This window comes from Saccopteryx leptura, chromosome 8, assembly GCF_036850995.1.
Source record: "Saccopteryx leptura isolate mSacLep1 chromosome 8, mSacLep1_pri_phased_curated, whole genome shotgun sequence".
NCBI classification, from domain to species: domain Eukaryota; kingdom Metazoa; phylum Chordata; class Mammalia; order Chiroptera; family Emballonuridae; genus Saccopteryx; species Saccopteryx leptura.
In genome coordinates, this window is record NC_089510.1 from 8,434,163 (window position 1) to 8,458,232 (window position 24,070).

At 50.2% G+C, this 24,070-nt stretch overlaps 1 protein-coding gene across 1 annotated transcript in view; it reads right to left on the minus strand.

Moving 5' to 3' along the window:
• MED12L (mediator complex subunit 12L) overlaps nt 1–24,070 on the minus strand; it is a 363,243-nt gene that overhangs the window by 263,256 nt on the left and 75,917 nt on the right. Inside the window, exons 10-13 of the mRNA XM_066347273.1 lie at nt 23,659–23,808; nt 22,816–22,915; nt 22,369–22,505; nt 1,341–1,472 (exon numbers count right to left, since the gene is read on the minus strand). Of these exons, the coding sequence (XP_066203370.1) occupies nt 1,341–1,472; nt 22,369–22,505; nt 22,816–22,915; nt 23,659–23,808 (519 nt within the window). The remainder of the gene's footprint in view (nt 1–1,340; nt 1,473–22,368; nt 22,506–22,815; nt 22,916–23,658; nt 23,809–24,070) is intronic.

Sequence of the window (24,070 nt, forward strand, 5' to 3'; positions counted from 1 at the left end):
GAGGCAGGCACAGAGAGGCACAGAGGAAGGCAGTGGCCAGTGCGGAGAGGAAAACAGTGATGTGAGAAGGGGGACTGCGGGTGCTGGCGGCCAGTCTCTGCAGATACGGTGGCGCAGGAAGAACCTCCTGATGAGGTGACACGTGTTGAGCTCGGAATGTTACAAAGAAAGTGACACTTTCTGAAACAGGAACGGTGGAAAGGACAGGCCATGTAAAAACTGGGGAGCAGAGCGTGCCACCAGCAGGAACAGGAAGAGCAACAGCCCGGAGAGCACAGTGAGTCTGGTATGATGGGGGGACAGGGAGACCGAGGTGGCCGCAGCTGTGTGTCCGGGGCAGGCACGGCGGGAATGGCGGCCGGGGCAGCTCCTGGGAGGCTCTGCGCACGCCCCGCGGCAGGAGCCGTCGCGCAGCTCAGCAAGGGGATGATGCATCTGCTTCCACTGTGCGAAGACGCAATTCTGCAGAGAGACAGGCTGGGAGTCCCCGCCAGTGTCCATGTGAGCGATGGCAGGGTGGTCAGGCCACTCACAACCTCTCCGGCCGTCCCCGCTGAATCTCACAGGCACAAAAGAAGGCCCACTGAAAAATCTCCCTTCGATGAAAGCTAATGATTATGAAGTTAGCTTTGCTTTTCCCTTTATAATCTATCCCTGAGGCTCTAACTGCTTTCTCGTGGGCCAAAACACAATCACAAATAATAGTACACATTGGTCTCTATAATCTCATAGGCACAAAGTATTTCTGGTTCCACTAAAATATAATGTAACTTTAAAACTCATAACATATAAATATATACACATATAATATATGTACATGTGTGAATGTAGGTATCTTAACCTCACAAAGGGAGAGTTCTTTGTCTTTAGTTAAATATTAAAGTTTTATTTTAAAAGATAATGACCCCTCATCCCCCACAGCCACTGCTCAGTCAGAGCAAGTTGGCTGGGTGCTGAGGATGGCTCCATGGCCTCTGCCTCAGGTGCTAGAATGGCTCTGGTTGCAACAGAGCGATGCCCCAGATGGGCAGAGCATCGCTCCCTGGTGGGCATGCCGGGTGGATCCCAGTAGGGTGCATGCAGGAATCTGTCTGACTGTCTCCCTGCTTCTCACTTAAGAAAAATAAAAAGATGATGACAAGTTAGTCCAATATATACATATAAACTCTTGGCTTCATTCACTTAGAAGGAGCCTACTATGAAGTGCTTAGGTGGATTTGAACATTCTTACTTTTTCCTTCAGAAGAAAAACAAATAGCATCATGAGGATAAGAAGAAAGAATTCTTCCCAAAACGTTACTTTGGAATGAGGCGTTCAGCAAGTAGGAAGAACACCTTACCTCGGCCTCGATCTCCGCCTGCCTCTTCTCCAGGAGCTTGGCCACGGCCATGGCCCTGTGCTTGCCCGACCGCTTACAGCTCACGGCCCATTCGCACAGCAGCGTCACCACCGCCTCGTCGTTAGGCGCCACCTAGTGACCGGGAGAAACGAGTACCAGCCAGATCAAACGGAGTGGGCACTGGTGGGCATCCGGGAGAGAGGGCAGTGCAGTATCTAAGGCTTGAAAGCTTTGCTATATAACATTCTAGTCATCTTAGAAAATCTTTTGTGATTGAAATATACATTATAAAGAGTAAAACTTGAGTCATCAGGAAGGAAACCACTTACTTAGAACGGGAAACTGGGTCAATTCCAGGAGAATCAGAATGTCCTGAGCCAGCACTTACACAGGATCAGAACCTGGCCCCATCCTCCCTCCAGAACTCGATTTCTAACGCAGACGGAGAGCGAGACGGACCACTGCATACCAAGACGAGCGTGACCAAGCCCGAGCCCTCGAGCCCTCCACGCCACTGCGGACCCCGCGGGCCCAGTGACAGCTTCTCTCCAGTCACCGGACGGACGGCCCCGTCCGGGAGGAACGGGGAGAGACCGAGGGTGGGGGTGGGGGGAGGCCCCCTGCGCTAGAAACAGCAAACGTAAAAACACGACACCACAACTCTCAAGAGGAATCAGGGACATGGTGTTCTTGGGAGATGTTCCTAAGAGTGGGATGGCTGGGACAAAAGGCACGGATGGACCTGGAAACTATTATGTTGAGTGAAATAAGCCAGGCAGAGAAAGAAAAATATCATATGACCTCACTCATTAGAGGAATCCAAGGAACAATGTGAACTGAGGAACAGAATTAAACCTGAAGGGAAGGGGGGAGGGCATTATGGGGAGGGGGAGGGAGATGTTGAGGGAATAAGGGGGCGGGGGGATGCAATCGGGGAGACACTAGAATCTAAGTAAACACAATAAATTAAAAAAACTCTCAAGATGAAACAAAAATTAAAAGCGGACACAGTTAACCAAGGACAGTAGCCCGGGTCCATGCAGGACTCAGCACGGCACCAGAACTATGAGTGGACGCTGCCGGGGCCGAGCCATGGGCACCAGGGACTGGCCAGGAGAGGCCTAAGGAGGAGTCCCAGGGGCCCAAGTGACAGGAGAGGGCACGGCGGCAGAGGACCATCCTCCTATGCAGTCCGCCTTTCTTCTTAGAAGATCCATGCCAACCAATGGGACGTCAACTGCAAGTTTCTAATATCTGCCCAGCTGTGTAAGCTCTAGGCCAAGAGAACGAGACAGTGTTTGTACTTACATACTATATGAGATATTCTTAACGTTCTAGAATCCACCAGCTCAGTTATGATGATGAGAGCTATAAGCACATCCCCTGGAAGACTACACGGGGAGGGCGGGGAGGGGGCAAAGTAGGTTTACAGTTGTTCATATGGAAAATGCATCACACAAGAATAAACAATAATACAAGAGTAAACTGTGCTTTGCGTACTCGCAACTATAAACCTACTTTTGCCAAACTTTGTGTATGTCTGTGTGTGTTCAGACACACACACATTTTTAGCACATTTCAGGTCTGTGAACTCTGAGAAGACATCCAAGAATCCGAGGATAAGAATCCTTATCAGCTTTCAGACACTAGTCAACAATTCAGGTCATAAAAATCAGTTAATCCCAAGATTTGTCCACACCTTAGGCTAAATTTCATTAAAAATACATTGACTCAAAACAAACATAAGAATGTCGTTATCTGGGGCAGACATTTCAAAAGGAGATCTGGGTCTCAATTTTAAAACAAGAGAAATAATTCAATTAAAATATACAAAGATTGAACATAACATTTAAAAAAGAAAGCAAACTGAGAGAAATCCATGCCTGGATTTGACCTAATCCAGACAAGTAAAAATATAAAAGTCAGTCCAGTGAAGCACCACTTGTTTACATTCAGAATATTAAAGAAAACAAAACAAGGTACCTTAAAAATACTGCCACCAGTTTTTGATAAATGAATCTAGTAACTAACATGCATCATACCCTCATTTATACAAGTTTTTACTTTCCTCTGCATCATATAAATCGGTTGAAAAATGTGCAACAAAAGGATAAACAGTTGACTTACCCAATTTAAGTCACTGGCTCTGTTTGGCACAGAGATGTATAGAAAATAACAAATAAAGGAAAAAACTTCTTTCAAACACATCCAGCTACAAACACTGGAGTAATGTAATTGAAAACAAGTCGTAGGAAGGAGTCAATTCACTTCCAAGAACACTTACAAAGTACCCATGAGAAGGTACGGGCTGGGAAACAGAAGTTTAAAAGATCTGGCCCTTTTCCTCAAAAAGTTCAGCTTGGAGTAGGAAAGACAACTAGTCGTAAAGCGAAGGGACGTCAGACGGTGGGGGGGGGGGGGGGGGGGGAGGGCACGCTGAGCCCCCGGGTCGGTCAGCAAGGGGACGTCTGACGGGGGGAGGAGGCACGCTGAGCCCCCGGGTCGGTCAGCAAGGGGACGTCTGACGGGGGAGGCACGCTGAGCCCCCGGGTCGGTCAGCAAGGGGACGTCTGACGGGGGGGGGAGGCACGCTGAGCCCCCGGGTCGGTCAGCAAGGGGACGTCTGACGGGGGGAGGAGGCACGCTGAGCCCCCGGGTCGGTCAGCAAGGGGACGTCTGACGGGGGGGGGGGGGGGAGGCACGCTGAGCCCCCGGGTCGATCAGCAAGGGGACGTCTGACGGGGGGGGGGAGGCACGCTGAGCCCCCGGGTCGGTCAGCAAGGGGACGTCTGACGGGGGGGTGGGGGGGAGGCACGCTGAGCCCCCGGGTCGGTCAGCAAGGGGACGTCTGACGGGGGGGTGGGGGGGAGGCACGCTGAGCCCCCGGGTCGGTCAGCAAGGGGACGTCTGACGGGGGGGTGGGGGGGAGGCACGCTGAGCCCCCGGGTCGGTCAGCAAGGGGACGTCTGACGGGGGGAGGAGGCACGCTGAGCCCCCGGGTCGGTCAGCAAGGGGACATCTGACGGGGGGAGGAGGCACACTGAGCCCCCGGGTCGGTCAGCAAGGGGACATCTGACGGGGGGGTGGGGGGGAGGCACGCTGAGCCCCCGGGTCGGTCAGCAAGGGGACATCTGACGGGGGGAGGAGGCACGCTGAGCCCCCGGGTCGGTCAGCAAGGGGACGTCTGACGGGGGGGGAGGGAGGCACGCTGAGCCCCCGGGTCGGTCAGCAAGGGGACGTCTGACGGGGGGGGGGGCCTGCTGAGCCCCCGGGTCGGTCAGCAAGGGGACGTCTGACGGGGGGAGGAGGCACGCTGAGCCCCCGGGTCGGTCAGCAAGGGGACATCTGACGGGGGGAGGAGGCACACTGAGCCCCCGGGTCGGTCAGCAAGGGGACATCTGACGGGGGGGGGGGGGGAGGCACGCTGAGCCCCCGGGTCGGTCAGCAAGGGGACATCTGACAGGGGGGGCCTGCTGAGCCCCCGGGTCGGTCAGCAAGGGGACGTCTGATGGGGGAGGAGGCACACTGAGCCCCCGGGTCGGTCAGCAAGGGGACATCTGACGGGGGGGGGGGGGGGAGGCACGCTGAGCCCCCGGGTCGGTCAGCAAGGGGACATCTGACAGGGGGGGCCTGCTGAGCCCCCGGGTCGGTCAGCAAGGGGACGTCTGACGGGGGAGGAGGCACGCTGAGCCCCCGGGTCGGTCAGCAAGGGGACATCTGACGGGGGGAGGGAGGCACACTGAGCCGCCCGGTCGGTGGGCAAGGGGATGTCTGACAGGGAGGGGGGGCCTGCTGAGCCGCCCGTCAGCCCGTCCCTGTCACACAGGAGGTGGGCATCGTGGGCCTGGCTCACAGGAGCTAAACCTGAGACCACCTGCGGTCCACCTGCAGTCAGAGTCTCAATTTGTAATTACTAGAAATTCAGTGATTTAATAAAAATCAGAGGAAAATTCTGCTAAAAGACTGAGTTTTCAAAATTTTATCACAGCCTGACTGACCAGTGGTAGCGCAGCAGATAGAGCATCAACCTGGGACACTGAGGTCCCAGGTTCAAAACTCTGAGGTCGCCAGCTTGAGTGCGGGCTCAACAGCTTGAGCATAGGGTCATTGACATGACCCCATGGTCGCAGGCTTGAGCAAGGGGTCACTGGCTCAGCTGCAGCCCCCCCACTGAGGTCAAGGCACATATGAGAAAGCAATCAATGAACAACTAAGGTGCCACAACTATAAGTTGATGCTTCTCATCTCTCTCCCTTCCTGTCTGTCTCTCTCTCTCTCTCTCAAAAAAATAAATAATCACTGAATTTTTCCTGTATTCCTATTAATTGTGCCCATGACAAGTTAATACAGTTTAAAATCTATCTTCAAACACAGTGACCACTAATTCATTCAATAATACGTACTGAGGCCCTGCTATTGCCACACCCTCTCCTAGGCACCAGATGTAGAGTCTCACAGATTACGCCGTAGGAACAAAAACTGGCTGTAATTTCTGTTACAGAACCAAAGTCTTAAAAGTGCATACTATTTGCTCCAATAAGTCAGTCTCCGAGAATACAGCCCAAGGAAGCTTCTCTTGCAGGAAAGAGCTGTGAGGGCCCCGGGCATCGAGAAGCACGCCACCAGAACACTCCCGTCCAGCCCCAGGAAATGACAGAACTCCTTCTGAAAAGGGACAGAGAGCACAGTGGGTCAAATCAAACAGGAGCAGAGGGACCTTACAGGGAGAAAAATGTCCGCACCGGCGAAAGCGCGTGCCTGCAGCCGTGAAGTATGAGAAGTTGTGTGGGGGTCCCGTGAAGTACGAGAAGTTGTGTGGGGGTCCCGTGCAGTATGAGAAGTTGTGTGGGGGTCCCGTGAAGTACGAGAAGTTGTGTGGGGGTCCCGTGAAGTATGAGAAGTTGTGTGGGGGTCGTGGTGTTCTTGTATCTATTCTTCTTCACACAAATGGTGCTATTTCATTACCTAGTGAAGGCACATAAATAAGAAAGGGAGACAGCAGAGGCTTACAAGTGAACGCAGAGAAGAGAAGGTCAGAAGGAAAAAAAAAGAATGTATTCATGTTCTGTGTGTATAACAATCACAAGGAGGAATAACTTCTATAATGAGAACAAGTGAGCATAAATAAGCACAAAACTGAAAAATCAATAAGGTCCCTTAAATAAGAGCATTGTTCATCTGGCCTCATGAACCTGGGCCACATCTGTAGTGGTAAAATACTGAAATCATTAATTCCACTGAAAAAAATCATCATTAAGGGTGCTATCTACATGTAGGGCAGGGGTCCCCAAACATTTTACACAGGGGGCCAGTTCACTATCCCTCAGACCGTTGGAGGGCTGGACTATAAAAAAAAACTATGAACAAATCCCTGTGCACACTGCACGTATCTTATTTTAAAGTGAAAAAACAAAACGGGAACAAATACAATATTTAAAATAAAGACCAAGTAAATATAAATCAACAAACTGACCAGTATTTCAATGGGAACTATGGGCCTGCTTTTGGCTAATGAGATGGTCAATGTCAGGTTCCATATTGTCACTGCTAGGCGTAACAAGTGATATGACGTGCTTCTGGAGCCGTGACGCATGCGTCCCGTGTCACTGGAAGTGGTACTGTACGTGAGTGACTCCGCGCTTTGCGGTGCTGCCATATACAGTTCTCCGCATCCTGTGCTCCTCTCACTGACCACCAATGAAAGCGGTGCCCCTTCTGGAAGTGCGGCGGGGGCCAGATAAATAACCTCAGGGGGCCGCATGCGGTCTGCGGGCCGTAGTTTGGGGACCCCTGATGTAGGGTAAAGATATTCCAAATGTGATGCAATTCTTCATCATCAGGGGAATGTGTCACATTTTTGTTTCCTGGGGGAGGGTGGCACAAACCCAGTAGATAAAGCCTAATTTAATTCTTACATCAATAACTGAATGGTATCTACATAGAAAGGTTATAACCACAGGTCTTGTATTCTTTAATAAACAGAAAAATAAGTGGCAACTATATCTGAGGCAGACTTTCTTTGGAATTAGAGGATACTTGGTGAGATTGTTTACCATTTTAAGAAAAGGAATTCCCTGGCTGGTGGCTTCGTGGATAGGGCATTGACCCAGCGTAAGGAAATCCCAGGTTCAATTCCCGGTCAGGGCACACATGAGAAGCAACCATCTGCTTCTCACCCCCTTCCCACTCCCCCTCCTGCAGCTAGTGACTTGATTGATTAGGGCATGGCCCCAGGCACTGAAGATAGCTCCATAGGAGCACATCAGCCTCAAATGCTAAAAATAGCTCAGTACTTGAGCATCGGCCCCAGATGGGGCTGTTGGGTGGATTTCGGTCAGGGTGCATTTAGGAGTCTGCCTCACTGTCTCCCCTCTCTCACATTAATAAATAAATAAATACATAAATATAAAAATAAAAAATAAAATAAGGAATTTTTACATATACCACCTACTTTACAAAACAATACCCTAAAAGGGAAAAGGAAATACCAGTGACTCATTACTGTCAGCAGCAAACTTGACTGGAGATCAGATACTGAATAAGGCTCTTCAATAGCTATTTAATCTGAGACTAAAAGGAAATGTTTATAAATATAATTAATCACTCTTTGTCAGCTTTAAACAAAATGGTCATATGAGGACAAAAACATTATTCATACAGCAGCACCAGTAAATAATGTGGAATCGTACATAAGTCGTGAGATCAGCAGCCATAAGGTCTGCAGCGTGAGGCACATCCCGGAAATCTGGGTGACTCTTCACGAGTGTGCACAAGTTAAATACTGGTCTGAAGTGCCACAGGGCAGAAGCCTGTTGAACGCAGTCACAAGCAGTAATTCTAACAGAATCACCATATAAAGGAATTAGCCCAAAATTGCTAACCACAAGCTCACAGACTTATTATATAACTATAAATAGTATTCATTTTTGAAAAGCCTTTATTTACATATATATATTAATGTTTTCATATGTACATTTCCAAAAGATATTTGGCAGTGGCTGGTTTTTTATGGGGAAGGGGCCAGTTCCCCCTAGTATCACACCCTCAGAATCAATGTGGTTGGCCTTTAAGTCTTCAAACAAAACACAAGCCATGAAAGCAAAAAAAGACTTCCTTTTATTTTTTTCCAAAGCAGCAGTTAAAAATAGTACCGTTCTGAGAAGAAAAGAAATAGAAAACAAAATTAAAACCATTCCTCTGAGCATTTGTATCAACTAATTGCCATCCATTTGCACTCACTGGACCAAAGAACAAGTTTGCTCTCCCTCTGCTAAATCAGCATTTAATACAAAGGGGGAAACAGTTTTGAGAAACATACAACTGACTGCATGCTAACCAGAGTCAGACATGAGATAAATTATAATCACCAAGCCAATCCCTCTGAAAGTCCTAGAAAAGTACCACGTCTACAATTCTGAGAAGAAAACATTCGACATAATTTCCTAAAGCCATTGCTGTATGCTGCAATTAACTGTACTGCTTGCCTTTTACAAATAACAAAGTAAACATACAGCTGAGAACAAGGGAAATATGAATTTCTAAAAGATGGTGCTGGGCTCTATGGACTTGACAACCATTTACCCAGCCAAGAAGATAACAGTGTGCACTTACTGTTGATCCGTGCTACCACACAAAGTGGACTGTCTTTGGAGGTCGCTGGAGAGACAGAAGGATGCTGAGGGAGGCAAGCAGCTGGTCTGAGGCTGCTCAGCTACTCGGCAAAAAAGCCAGGATTTGAACCCAGGCCTGAGCTGGCCTCAGGTCTGTGCTGTACCACAAAGGCCAGACCACGGGAACTCAAAGGTTTGGACTTCTAACTTAAATATTATTTAGGGCCCTGGCCAGTTTGCTCAGCAGTAGAGCGTCAGCCCAGTGTGTGGATATCCCAGGTTGATTCCCGGTCAGGGCACACAGAAGAAGTGACCATCTGCTTCCCCACCCCTCCCCCTTCTCTCCCTTCCCCTCCTGCAGCCATGGCTTGAATGGTTCCAGCGCATTGGTCCAGGTGCTAAAAATAGCTCAGTTGTGAGCAGCAGCCCCAGATGGGCATAGCCTAGTAAGTGGCTTGCCAAGTGGATCCTGGTCAAGGTGCATGTGGAGTCTGTGTTTCTTTCTCCCTTCCCCTCACTTGTTAAAGAAGGGGAAAAAATAAAAATAAAAATGAAGAAAAAACCCCTCAGCACTGAAATGAGCATGACTCTTTTACAACATGGCATTGTGGCCACCTCACCTTAGCTGGGCCAACCCCGTCTTCTGGCTCCCCTACCGAGGGTGAGAGCCTTTGTGAAAATCCAAGAGGGTAAAAAGCCTGACAGCTCCTGGCTGCACTTCATGGATTTGCAGATTGTCTGATGGCTGCTGTGTGTACTGGGGGAGCGAGCGTGTACAGTAGCCCTGAGGGACATTCCCTCCGTCCCTCCATGTCTGATGGCTGCTGTGTGTACTGGGGGAGCGAGCGTGTACAGTAGCCCTGAGGGACCACATTCCCTGCGTCCCTCCATGTCTGATGGCTGCTGTGTGTACTGGGGGAGCGAGCGTGTACAGTAGCCCTGAGGGACATTCCCTCCGTCCCTCCATGTCTGATGGCTGCTGTGTGTACTGGGGGAGCGAGCGTGTACAGTAGCCCTGAGGGACCACATTCCCTCCGTCCCTCCATGTCTGATGGCTGCTGTGTGTACTGGGGGAGCGAGCGTGTACAGTAGCCCTGAGGGACCACATTCCCTGCGTCCCTCCATGTCTGATGGCTGCTGTGTGTACTGGGGGAGCGAGCGTGTACAGTAGCCCTGAGGGACCACATTCCCTCCGTCCCTCCATGTCTGATGGCTGCTGTGTGTACTGGGGGAGCGAGCGTGTACAGTAGCCCTGAGAGACCACATTCCCTCCGTCCCTCCATGTCTGATGGCTGCTGTGTGTACTGGGGGAGCGAGCGTGTACAGTAGCCCTGAGGGACCACATTCCCTGCGTCCCTCCATGTCTGATGGCTGCTGTGTGTACTGGGGGAGCGAGCGTGTACAGTAGCCCTGAGGGACCACATTCCCTCCGTCCCTCCATGTCTGATGGCTGCTGTGTGTACTGGGGGAGCGAGCGTGTACAGTAGCCCTGAGAGACCACATTCCCTCCGTCCCTCCATGTCTGATGGCTGCTGTGTGTACTGGGGGAGCGAGCGTGTACAGTAGCCCTGAGGGACCACATTCCCTACGTCTCTCCATGTCTGATGGCTGCTGTGTGTACTGGGGGAGCGAGCGTGTACAGTAGCCCTGAGGGACCACATTCCCTGCGTCCCTACATGTCTGATGGCTGCTGTGTGTACTGGGGGAGCGAGCGTGTACAGTAGCCCTGAGGGACATTCCCTCCGTCCCTCCATGTCTGATGGCTGCTGTGTGTACTGGGGGAGCGAGCGTGTACAGTAGCCCTGAGGGACCACATTCCCTGCATCCCTCCATGTCTGATGGCTGCTGTGTGTACTGGGGGAGCGAGCGTGTACAGTAGCCCTGAGGGACCACTTTCCCTCCGTCCCTCCATGTCTGATGACTGCTGTGTGTACTGGGGGAGCGAGCGTGTACAGTAGCCCTGAGGGACCACATTCCCTGCGTCCCTACATGTCTGATGGCTGCTGTGTGTACTGGGGGAGCGAGCGTGTACAGTAGCCCTGAGGGACATTCCCTGCGTCCCTACATGTCTGATGGCTGCTGTGTGTACTGGGGGAGCGAGCGTGTACAGTAGCCCTGAGGGACCACATTCCCTCCGTCTCTCCATGTCTGATGACTGCTGTGTGTACTAGGGGAGCGAGCGTGTACAGTAGCCCTGAGGGACATTCCCTCCGTCCCTCCATGTCTGATGGCTGCTGTGTGTATTGGGGGGAGCGAGCGTGTACAGTAGCCCTGAGGGACCACATTCCCTCCGTCTCTCCATGTCTGATGGCTGCTGTGTGTACAGTAGCCCTGAGGGACATTCCCTGCGTCCCTCCATGTCTGATGGCTGCTGTGTGTACTGGGGGAGCGAGCGTGTACAGTAGCCCTGAGGGACCACATTCCCTGCGTCCCTACATGTCTGATGGCTGCTGTGTGTACTGGGGGAGCGAGCGTGTACAGTAGCCCTGAGGGACCACATTCCCTGCGTCCCTACATGTCTGATGGCTGCTGTGTGTACTGGGGGAGCGAGCGTGTACAGTAGCCCTGAGGGACCACATTCCCTGCGTCCCTACATGTCTGATGGCTGCTGTGTGTACTGGGGGAGCGAGCGTGTACAGTAGCCCTGAGGGACCACATTCCCTGCGTCCCTACATGTCTGATGGCTGCTGTGTGTACTGGGGGAGCGAGCGTGTACAGTAGCCCTGAGGGACATTCCCTGCGTCCCTCCATGTCTGATGGCTGCTGTGTGTACTGGGGGAGCGAGCGTGTACAGTAGCCCTGAGGGACCACATTCCCTCCGTCTCTCCATGTCTGATGGCTGCTGTGTGTACTGGGGGAGCGAGCGTGTACAGTAGCCCTGAGGGACCACATTCCCTCCGTCTCTCCATGTCTGATGGCTGCTGTGTGTACTGGGGGAGCGAGCGTGTACAGTAGCCCTGAGGGACCACATTCCCTCCGTCTCTCCAGACTACATCATCCGTCATCACAGCAGCTAGGGTTTATATCCAGGTCCTATAATCTCATGTCACTGTCACTTCAAGAGAGAGACTGTGTCCTTTCACAAATGAAGAAACCAGGCCTGTGGTGGCGCAGCGGATACAATGAAGAAAGAAGTGAACTGGCCACAATGAACCTGCGGGTTTCAGAGCTGAGCGCCCTCACCTGCCCCTGCCGCCGTCTCCCGCACACCCACCCGCATGGGCAGCCGCAGTGAAGCCGACATTCCATACAGGTTTCACCCCACACTCCCTCCCCGCCTTCCAGGCTGAATCTAAGAGGGGTCTCCCCATCTAGTTCACTGCCAAACAGCACTTTTATGAGCCCCAAAACACAAATCTCCTCAGCATCTCCTCAGGACCCGTATGTGAGCCCGGCGCGGTCTGCTGGCTGGGGCTGGCCATGCTCCGGAGCAGAAGTAGCAGCCCGACATGCGGACGGCAGGCTTGCAGGAGACAGACGGACAAGCACAGCAGGCAGGGAACCCGAGAGCTCGCCCTAGGGTCGCGGGCTCAGACGGGGTCCCAGCCACTCTGGAGGCTGCACCAGAGTGAGAGTCGGGCACGGGCTGGGGACTTCGGACTCCCATTCCGATCATCACGGTGGCTCACAGTCTGCTTTGCGAATATTCTAATCACAGAACAAACACAAACAAACACGTAGGTTTTCAGGGTCTGGGCGTGTGGTTGTGTCACTTAATCGCAGGGAAAGAAGAAACCCACAGGTCGCAGCTGTTCTGCCCGGGGCAGCTGGTTCAGCTTTCTCAGGGACTCAGGAGAATGCCCCCCCCCGGGGGGGACACCAGAGAGAGAAGTGAGAAGGCAGCTCTTCCTGCCACCTTCTGCCCACATCCCCCAGCACCCGAGGAGCCAGCTGCTTGTCCCCTCCCGCCTGCAGCCAAGGAGAGATGCCAAGAGGAAGGAAGTCCCAGGGCTCCGGAGGGTGGAGGGGACACTTGCTGCACAGAGCTGAGGTCCCAAGTGAGACTCACTCAGGTTTGGAATCAGGGGGCCCTCGCACCCCACTCATGGATGCCGACCTCTCTGCCTCCATCCCCGAGAGGAGAAATGGTCCTCAAATACTAAACCGGCAAATTAAGCGAGTAAATGTGGTATGAAACTCATACCAGGGTTGGACTGCGACAGGCATCTCAGCAAACACGGCCGCCAGAGCATTGTACGGTTGACAAAGTTTACAGACAAAACTTGATGTCCAAGTTCTCTCAGAACTCTGGATGATCAGATAGCAGTGGTTCTGCAATCCCAAGCAGAATCCGAGAGAGGGCACACGTTCCTAAAAGGCATGCCCATCTCTGGGCCCCTCAGTCCCCCTGGCCCCCGCGGGCCCGCACACAGCAGCCCGCCACCAGCTCCCAGCCCGTCCGCCGGCATGTGACACGGCCCCATCCTAATAAGCATTGCCGTTTCCACTTCTCACACTCCACTAAAAGAAAACCAAGCAGCACAGATCTAGAATAAACATTAAAGGTTTTGAGATTTGCATTTTCACTCCGTTCCACTAGTACCTAAGCCCTGACACAGGAGCAGTGGCCGAGGATTTGGGGGCAGCAGGGAAGAGAGGGGGAAGGAGAAGGACAGGGGAGGGGAGGGGGAGGAGAAAGGCACAGGCATCCCATGTGCAGTGAGTGACAGCATGGCACAGGCCTGCCCGCCCGGTCCTGGGCACAGTGTCAGCTGCCCCTGTCACTCCCGTGACCGCAGTCTGACCGCAGGGCAGGACCCAGGCCTCGAGTCCCTCCTCCACGCATCACTGTTTTCAGGGGCTTGTTCACTGGATACTGAGACTTTATGCAACACACCTTAACCTCTGACCCCTCGTCCACCTGCACCGCTGCCTCCCCCCACGAGACAGTGGGGGGAACAGCGCTTTCCCTCTGCAGTTCCACAGAAAAGGGAATCGCGGAAAGTGAAGGTCAAGTTCCCCAAACAGACGCAAGCGAAAGAGGCTAGGCCCTACGGGCCCCGGTGGCCCTGAACACAGCTTCAGCAGAGGCTGCTCACGTGGCCACGCTGACTTGTCACGTTGCCGTCGAAGCAGAAAGGGGAAGTCCACCTTAAAGAAGTGAGATCCGTTTCTAAATGCGCCCCACAGCGCTCTGCAACGCTTCCTGATCACAGATTAAAATTTCTAACAGATTACTATATTGGTTCTTCTAAAATAATCCTAATAATAGTTATTATTATTAACAATAGCAATTTTACCTGCACTTACATAGTGCTTCACAATTCTGCAAGTGCTTATGCCTCCTCAGCAGTGGACAAAGTGCTCTGTGCAGCTCAGCATGGAAACTAAGGCACAGAGCCCACCAGTGACCAGTTCAAGGTCACACAGCTGAGCAGAGTCAGTGCAGCTCCATGAATTCCAAAAATATGCAGTGACTCAAGTCAAGAAAACAGCAAACCCACCCTGATGGTTTGGCTCAGTAGTAGAGCATCAGCCCAGCATGTGGATGTCCTGGGTTCGATTCCCGGTCACGGCACACAGGAGAAGCGCCCATCAGCTTCTTCAACCTCCCCCTTCCCATTCTCTGTCTCCCTCTTTCTCCTCCCCTCCTACAGCTATGGCTAGATTGGAGTGAGTTGGTCCCAGGCATTTAGGATGGTTCCATGGCCTCCACTCAGGTGCTAAGAGCTTGGTTGCTGAGCAACAGAGCAATGCCCTGGATGGGTGGGGCTGAGGGGCTTGCCCAGTGGATTCTGGTCTGGGTGCATGCAGAAGTCTGTCTCTCTGCCTCTCCTCCTCTCACTGAATAAGAAGGAAAGAAAGAAAAGGAGGGAGGGGAGGAAGGAAGGACGAAAGGAAAGGGAAGGAAAAAAAAGGAAAAAGAAAAGTAAAGAGCAAACTCTGCGAAGAGTAAACCCAGGGAGGAGACAGTGCCAACCACATGCATATACTCACATACACTGATACACAGGCACATACTCACATAACCGCATGCATACACTCCCATACACTGATACACAGGCTCATACTCACATAACCGCATGCATGTACTCCCATACACTGATCCACAGGCTCATACTCACATAACCGCATGCATACACTCCCATACACTGATACACAGGCTCATACTCACATAACCGCATGCATGCACTCCCATACACTGATACACAGGCACACACTCACATAACCACATGCATACACTCACATACACTGATACACAGACTCATACTCACATAACCGCATGCATATACTCACATACACTGATACACAGGCATACACTCATATAACCACATGCATATACTCACATACACTGATACACAGGCATACACTCACATAACCACATGCATATACTCACATACACTGATACACAGGCACACACTCACATAACCACATGCATATACTCACATACACTGATACACAGGCACATACTCACATAACCACATGCATACACTCACATACACTGATACACAGGCACACACTCACATAACCACATGCATATACTCACATACACTGATACACAGGCACATACTCACATAACCGCATGCATATACTCACATACACTGATACACAGGCTCATACTCACATAACCGCATGCATATACTCACATACACTGATACACAGGCATACACTCACATAACCACATGCATATACTCACATACACTGATACACAGGCATACACTCACATAACCACATGCATATACTCACATACACTGATACACAGGCATACACTCACATAACCACATGCATATACTCACATACACTGATACACAGGCACACACTCACATAACCACATGCATATACTCACATACACTGATACACAGGCACATACTCACATAACCACATGCATACACTCACATACACTGATACACAGGCACACACTCACATAACCACATGCATATACTCACATACACTGATACACAGGCACATACTCACATAACCACATGCATATACTCACATACACTGATACACAGGCTCATACTCACATAACCGCATGCATATACTCACATACACTGATACACAGGCATACACTCACATAACCACATGCATATACTCACATACACTGATACACAGGCATACACTCACATAACCACATGCATATACTCACATACACTGATACACAGGCACATACTCACATAACCACATGCATACACTCACATACACTGATACATAGGCACACACTCACATAACCACATGCATATACTCACATACACTGATACACAGGCATACACTCACATAACCACATGCATATACTCACATACACTGATACACAGGCATACACTCACATAACCACATGCATATACTCACATACACTGATACACAGGCACATACTCACATAACCACATGCATATACTCACATACACTACTGATACACAGGCACATACTCACATAACCACATGCATATACTCACATACACTGATACACAGGAACATACTCACATAACCACATGCATACACTCACATACACTGATACACAGGCACATACTCACATAACCACATGCATATACTCACATACACTGATACACAGGTACATACTCACATAACCACATGCATATACTCACATACACTGATACACAGGTACATACTCACATAACCACATGCATATACTCACATACACTGATACACAGGCATACACTCACATAACCACATGCATATACTCACATACACTGATACACAGGCACATACTCACATAACCGCACCGCATGCATACACTCACATACACTAATACACAGGTACACACTCCCATAACCGCATGCATATACTCACATACACTGATACACAGGCACACACTCACATAACCACATGCATATACTCACATACACTGATACACAGGTACACACTCACATAACCGCATGCATATACTCACATACACTGATACACAGGCACACACTCACATAACTGCATGCATATACTCCCATACACTGATACACACGGACACACTCACATAACCACATGCATATACTCACATACACTGATACACAGGCACACACTCACATAACCACATGCATATACTCACATACACTGATACACAGGTACACACTCACATAACCGCATGCATATACTCACATACACTGATACACAGGTACATACTCACATAACCACATGCATATACTCACATACACTGATACACAGGCACATACTCACATAACCACATGCATATACTCACATACACTGATACACAGGTACATACTCACATAACCACATGCATACACTCACATACACTGATACACAGGATCATACTCACATAACCACATGCATACACTCACATACACTGATACACAGGCACATACTCACATAACCGCATGCATACACTCACATACACTGATACACATGCATATACTCACATACACTGATACACAGGCACATACTCACATAACCGCATGCATACAATCACATACACTGATACACAGGATCATACTCACATAACCACATGCATACACTCACATACACTGATACACAGGCACACACTCACATAACCGCATGCATACACTCACATACACTGATACACATGCATATACTCACATACACTGATACACAGGCACACACTCACATAACCGCATGCATACACTCACATACACTGATACACAGGATCATACTCACATAACCACATGCATACACTCACATACGCTGATACACAGGCACATACTCACATAACCACATGCATATACTCACATACACTGATACACAGGCACATACTCACATAACCGCATGCATATACTCCCATACACTGATACACAGGCACATACTCACATAACCACATGCATATACTCACATACACTGATACACAGGCACATATTCACATAACCACATGCATATACTCCCATACACTGATACACAGGCACATACTCACATAACCGCATGCATATACTCACATACACTGATACACAGGCACACACTCACATAACCACATGCATATACTCACATACACTGATACACAGGTACACACTCACATAACCGCATGCATATACTCACATACACTGATACACAGGCACACACTCACATAACTGCATGCATATACTCCCATACACTGATACACACGGACACACTCACATAACCACATGCATATACTCACATACACTGATACACAGGCACACACTCACATAACCGCATGCATATACTCACATACACTGATACACAGGTACATACTCACATAACCGCATGCATATACTCACATACACTGATACACAGGTACATACTCACATAACCACATGCATATACTCACATACACTGATACACAGGCACATACTCACATAACCACATGCATATACTCACATACACTGATACACAGGTACATACTCACATAACCACATGCATACACTCACATACACTGATACACAGGATCATACTCACATAACCACATGCATACACTCACATACACTGATACACAGGCACATACTCACATAACCGCATGCATACACTCACATACACTGATACACATGCATATACTCACATACACTGATACACAGGCACATACTCACATAACCGCATGCATACAATCACATACACTGATACACAGGATCATACTCACATAACCACATGCATACACTCACATACACTGATACACAGGCACACACTCACATAACCGCATGCATACACTCACATACACTGATACACATGCATATACTCACATACACTGATACACAGGCACACACTCACATAACCGCATGCATACACTCACATACACTGATACACAGGATCATACTCACATAACCACATGCATACACTCACATACGCTGATACACAGGCACATACTCACATAACCACATGCATATACTCACATACACTGATACACAGGCACATACTCACATAACCGCATGCATATACTCCCATACACTGATACACAGGCACATACTCACATAACCACATGCATATACTCACATACACTGATACACAGGCACATATTCACATAACCACATGCATATACTCCCATACACTGATACACAGGCACATACTCACATAACCGCATGCATATACTCACATACACTGATACACAGGCACACACTCACATAACCACAGGCATATACTCACATACACTGATACACAGGCACATACTCACATAACCGCATGCATACACTCACATACGCTGATACACAGGCACATACTCACATAACCGCATGCATACACTCACATACACTGATACACAGGCACACAAATAGACACCAGGGCCATGGCATAAAAAGTCATTTCATGTTAAATGTTTCAGAAGGTTCTATCTAGTTATTCTTTCTGACCAATTATTAAGAAAAAGGGACTAGTCTAACTTACGGTTAAAATGTAGTTTTTGTCTTACTCCTTAAACAAAATAGTAACCACAAAGTAACCATTCACTCACATTAAATCTTTCCGAAGTTGAGTCAACATGCAACATACTTACTCCAAAATGGGCAACCCTGGCATTTTCCTTCCCATGGAGTGTGCGGGTTCTAGAGCACCCAGGACTCTAGCCCTGAGCGCGTGCTGCCCTCCAGTGGTGGGCGCACTTACTGCATTCTGGGCGAAGCCCCTCACTAGAGGAAGCTTCTTCCAGCTGGGATCTCCAAACATTACTCACACTCCGCAGCGGCTCAGCATTTTCTTATTAAATAAACACTCTCACTGTAGACATACTTATTCCTATATGGATACTACCATAACAATTATGTTCCTTATCAAACTTAAGACAAAACAGAACTGCTTAAGGGGGCAGGCTGTTTTAAAACGCAACCTAAATAGAAGTTCTTATCCTTCCTCCTTGCACCCCGATGGCTATGCCAAGCAGCCGCCTTGGAGACAATTGTGCTTGAGAGAGAGAACCTGCTAATATAATTTTATTCAGAAACATCAAACCTGATTTCTTCCCTTGCTGAGACACTCACGGTCTTCTCTCTAGGGTGCCCGTGAGTAACGTTAAGTCTCTGCGGGTGAATGAGGCATACACAGCATTCTGAAGTCGGCCATTTCATTCACTAGAAAGTTACATGATCACACCAACCACAAAACTGCAGAGGCTTGTGCAGGCGAGGCCAAACTCGAGTCTTTTACTCAACATTTAGAGCCAGCAGGTTAGGGACCCAAAAGCACGCCGTGAATGTAAAAGACAGACTCCAAGGTGTCCACCCCAAAACAGAACACAGGGACACTCTCTCCTGTGTCGATAAGCAGAGAACGATGTAGATTCTGTGACCAGATCGCTCTCCCGAAGCCCTGGAGCATGTCTACTTGGGTTCACATGAGTTAGCCACCACACTCGCTCTCAACATTCTCATATCTTATCCGCATCAACGGTCTCGAACCTCATCTTTGAGAAGTGGAGTGCTGACTCACAGATATTTCACAAAGAGAAACAATCTGAAGAAAGCTCACATGGAGGTAGGATAACAAGAGGCTGTGGCGGTGGCTTTGTGTTTTAGCTCTTCTTTCCACATACGCATTTCCAAGGGCTGGTGTGAACACCAGAGATTCTATAGTCAGCTAACTAAGACGGTGCTTGGCGGTGGGTACCGCCCCTGAAGACGCACCTCTGAATTCCCGGTGCCTTACTCAACCGGACACAGCGTGGGCGCTTTCTATTGTAAAGGGGACGCACAAACTTTTCATTTCTCCCAAAATTAGAGTTGAAAAAAAATAAATAATTGAAAATACTATTTTTATCAGTCAGTTCAGTAATGAAACAGTCTCTTGCTAGGGAAGCACATGATAAAAATTACTTGCCATGGTCAATGTCACATGTCAGCTTGGCTAGGCTATGCCACTCAGTTTTTTGGTCAAACTCCAATTTAAATGCTGCTGGGAATAACATTTAAATCAGCAGACAAGAAATTATCCTCGCCTGACCAGGTGGTGGCACAGTGGATAGAGCGTCGGACTGGGATGCGGAGGACCCAGGTTCGAGACCGCGAGGTCGCCAGCTTGAGCGTGGGCTCATCTGGCTTGAGCAAAAAGCTCACCAGTTTGGACCCAAGGTCTCTGACTTGAGCAAGGGGTCACTCGGTCTGCTGAAGGCCCGTGGTCAAGGCACATATGAGAAAGCAATCAATGAACAACTAAGGTGTCGCAACAAAAAACTGATGATTGATGCTTCTTATCTCTCTCCGTTCCTGTCTGTCTGTCCCTGTCTATCCCTCTCTCTGACTCTCTCTCTCTCTGTCTCTGTAAAAAAAAAAAAAAAGAAATTATCCTCCATAACATGAGTGGGCCTCACTCCATCAGTTAAAGGCCTTCAGAGGAGCTGTGAGTCGCCCTCAGGAAAGAGGGATTCTGCCTCCAGGGTGACTTCAGACCCAGGTTGCACCATCAGCTCTCCTCCCCCGGATGCCCGACCTGCTGCCTGCCCTGCACACTTCAGGTCTGCCGACCCCATGACCACGTGAGCCGACTCCTTAAAACACAGCGTCACCCGCTGAATGGCGAGGATGTGTTCTGAGAAACGCACCAGCAGGCAAGCCTGTCGTCACGCGAACACCACAGAGCGCACATCTGCCGACCCGGCGGCCAGCCTACTGCCCACCCAGGCGACCGTGCCCGGCTGCGGCCTGTGCACATGGGACCGTACAAACCAACCTGAGACGAAACCAGGCACAGGAGACAATGAGGCAAGCCAGACACGGTAACCCCGGGCCGCGTGAGGCTGCTGCCGCTGCACGTGGCACACTGCTTCACAGCAAGCTTTTCTTGGCAGTCGAAAGACCACACTCCAGAATGACAATAAAAAGGATAGTAAATACAGAAACCGGTAACACAGTCATATCATCGTCCCTATCCCGTATCAACGTGCTGTACTTCTGTGCTGTACTCGTACGTGAGTGTTTCCACCGGCATCACCACAAAGGTGGGCGTGACGCATTGTGTGATGACAGTACGATGGCCACAGTGTCACGAGGTTCTTAACACTTGTTCAGCTCCATCATGATCTCATGGGACCACCGTCATATACACAGTCTGGCACTGTCTGAAAAAGCGTGACTCAGCGAAGGACTGCAAATACTCTCCCTCATATAGATATATAAATAAATGTAAATACATATATCACTTTTCTCTTACTGGTTCTGTGTCTCTGGAGAATCCTGTAGAATACACTGTCTACAGATTTTTCAAAGATTGTAACCACAAGTACTCACTCACTGCTTTCTGATGCGCTAAATCTAGTCCCCCTAACGTAAATCCGAACCACCATATAAAGTCCAATCACTAGAAGGAGGATTTCCTGCTAAAACTTACATGATGGGAAATGATGAGAAAAAGACAAAGAAGATGCTTCCAGTCACGATCCCTAGGTAAACCAGCACAACGGACACTTCATTTTCACAGATGGGGGGGGCATGTTAGTCCTACGGCAGAGAGCTTTCAGGGTGAAGACCCTGCATGAGGGAGTCCGCGTCACAGGAAAGGCTCTGGCAAAAGCCCCTGACTGGAGAAAGAAGAAGACATGCTACCGAGAGGGAAAGAGGAAGAAAGCGCTACCTCTTGGTTGTCCTTGTTTTGGTGCGCCCAGAAAATCTTGTGATAGAGCGTCTCCATGGAGTTGCTGGAGTCCGTCCGGTCGAAGCAGTGTCGGTCCAGCACCTCCAGCGTGTGCAGCACCCGGCTGATGGTCACCCCTGGAAGCGGAAAGGAGGCGTGCGGTGAGGGGCCACACGGAGCCAGAGCAGCACAGTGCAGAAGCACTGTCACGGGCACAAGAGGAATCGTGAGAAACCATTCTCAGCACAGACGCGTCGCCAAAACAGACAGACAGATAAAAGAACAGACCTGACGCCCCAGCCAGCCAGGATCCACGGGCATCAACTAGAGGACGTCCTCAGAGCTCAAGAGGTGGCTCCGCCCCAAACACCCTTACCGGCACGCGGACAGGTTTACGGAGTCGGAGCACGGCACAGAAAGCCCCCTCCAGCAGCGCTGCGTCCGTACCTGCCGTCGACTCCTGGCACTTGTCGAAAGACCACCGGACTTCCACCGCACGGCCTCTCTGCTTTATCTGCTGCTCCGCCTCGTAAATCCTCGCCCGAACCTGAAAAACAACCCCTTCCTATGACCCCATGCGTGGAAAGCCTGGTGCTTGTCCGTATGTGCAGATCCTTCCCCGTGAACAGCGCGTACTATGGTGAACCACGGTCTTGACCGCGGCACAGGGAATTCAGTCAGCCTGCTGCCCACGGGGCAGTTAAAGTTTACAAGGGCTGAATCGATGCCAGTTTTCAACATGGTAAAAAATGCTCACAAAAATAACTGCTTGCCAACAAAACCTTTTAGGACCTCATCTACAGAGGTGACAGTTCCAAATGTTACCTGTGAGCCGTTCTTCTCCCTACGAAAGCCACCAGCCATGTGTATTAACTTAAGGCTGCCTGGCAAAACCCAGGGACCATATTCTAAACATCGGTCACCATTCTTTGTCTCAGGTTTCTTAAGTCTTTGAACCAAGTGAGCCAGCATTAACAAAAACATGTAGTGACTAAGCATCCCAACCACGACTGAGAGGTGCGGCCACGCAGAACCTGCACCACCACCACCGTCCGGGCGAGAGAGAGTCCTCTGCAGGAACTGCCCGCAGGGGGGTGCGAGGCGAGGGGGCACTGTGACCGTGACCTGTGCGGTTCAGGCTCCGAGAGGCTGGACCCCCCCCCCCAAGGCCACCCGGAGAGAAGGCAGAGAGCGGGCGGTGGCTCCCAAGCCTGGGAGGGTGTACAGCCCGCCATGCCGATGCCGCCCCAGAACGAGCACCCCGGCCGACCGGCACGAGGGAGCGCCCACCTGCTGGTTGAAGGGCGAGCTCCCGCCGGGCATGGGGAGCCGGGAGGGCGCCACGGGCAGCAGGTCCAGCGGCGAGCCTGGCGTCGCGCTCCGGTGGTCGTTGGTGGAGTAATTCCACACCAAGGCACTTGGGCAACAGAGAGTGACGGTCTGGAAACAAAGCAGGGGCATCGGAGGGCTGAGAGGGGAAGGACGACCGGCTCAGGGGCAGAGCTGACGCCTTGTCGGCGTGAGGAGCTTCTCACCAGCGAGGCTCGGTCTGAATGTCCGACCCCATCTCAGCTTCTCGAGCGCAAGACAACTCTAAGACAGCGTTATTAACTAGAAAGGGGGGAAGTGCAGCTACTGAGGGATTCTCTAGCACAGAAAACCTAGGAATCTTAATAAAAATGAAGTCATCATCGCTTAAAAC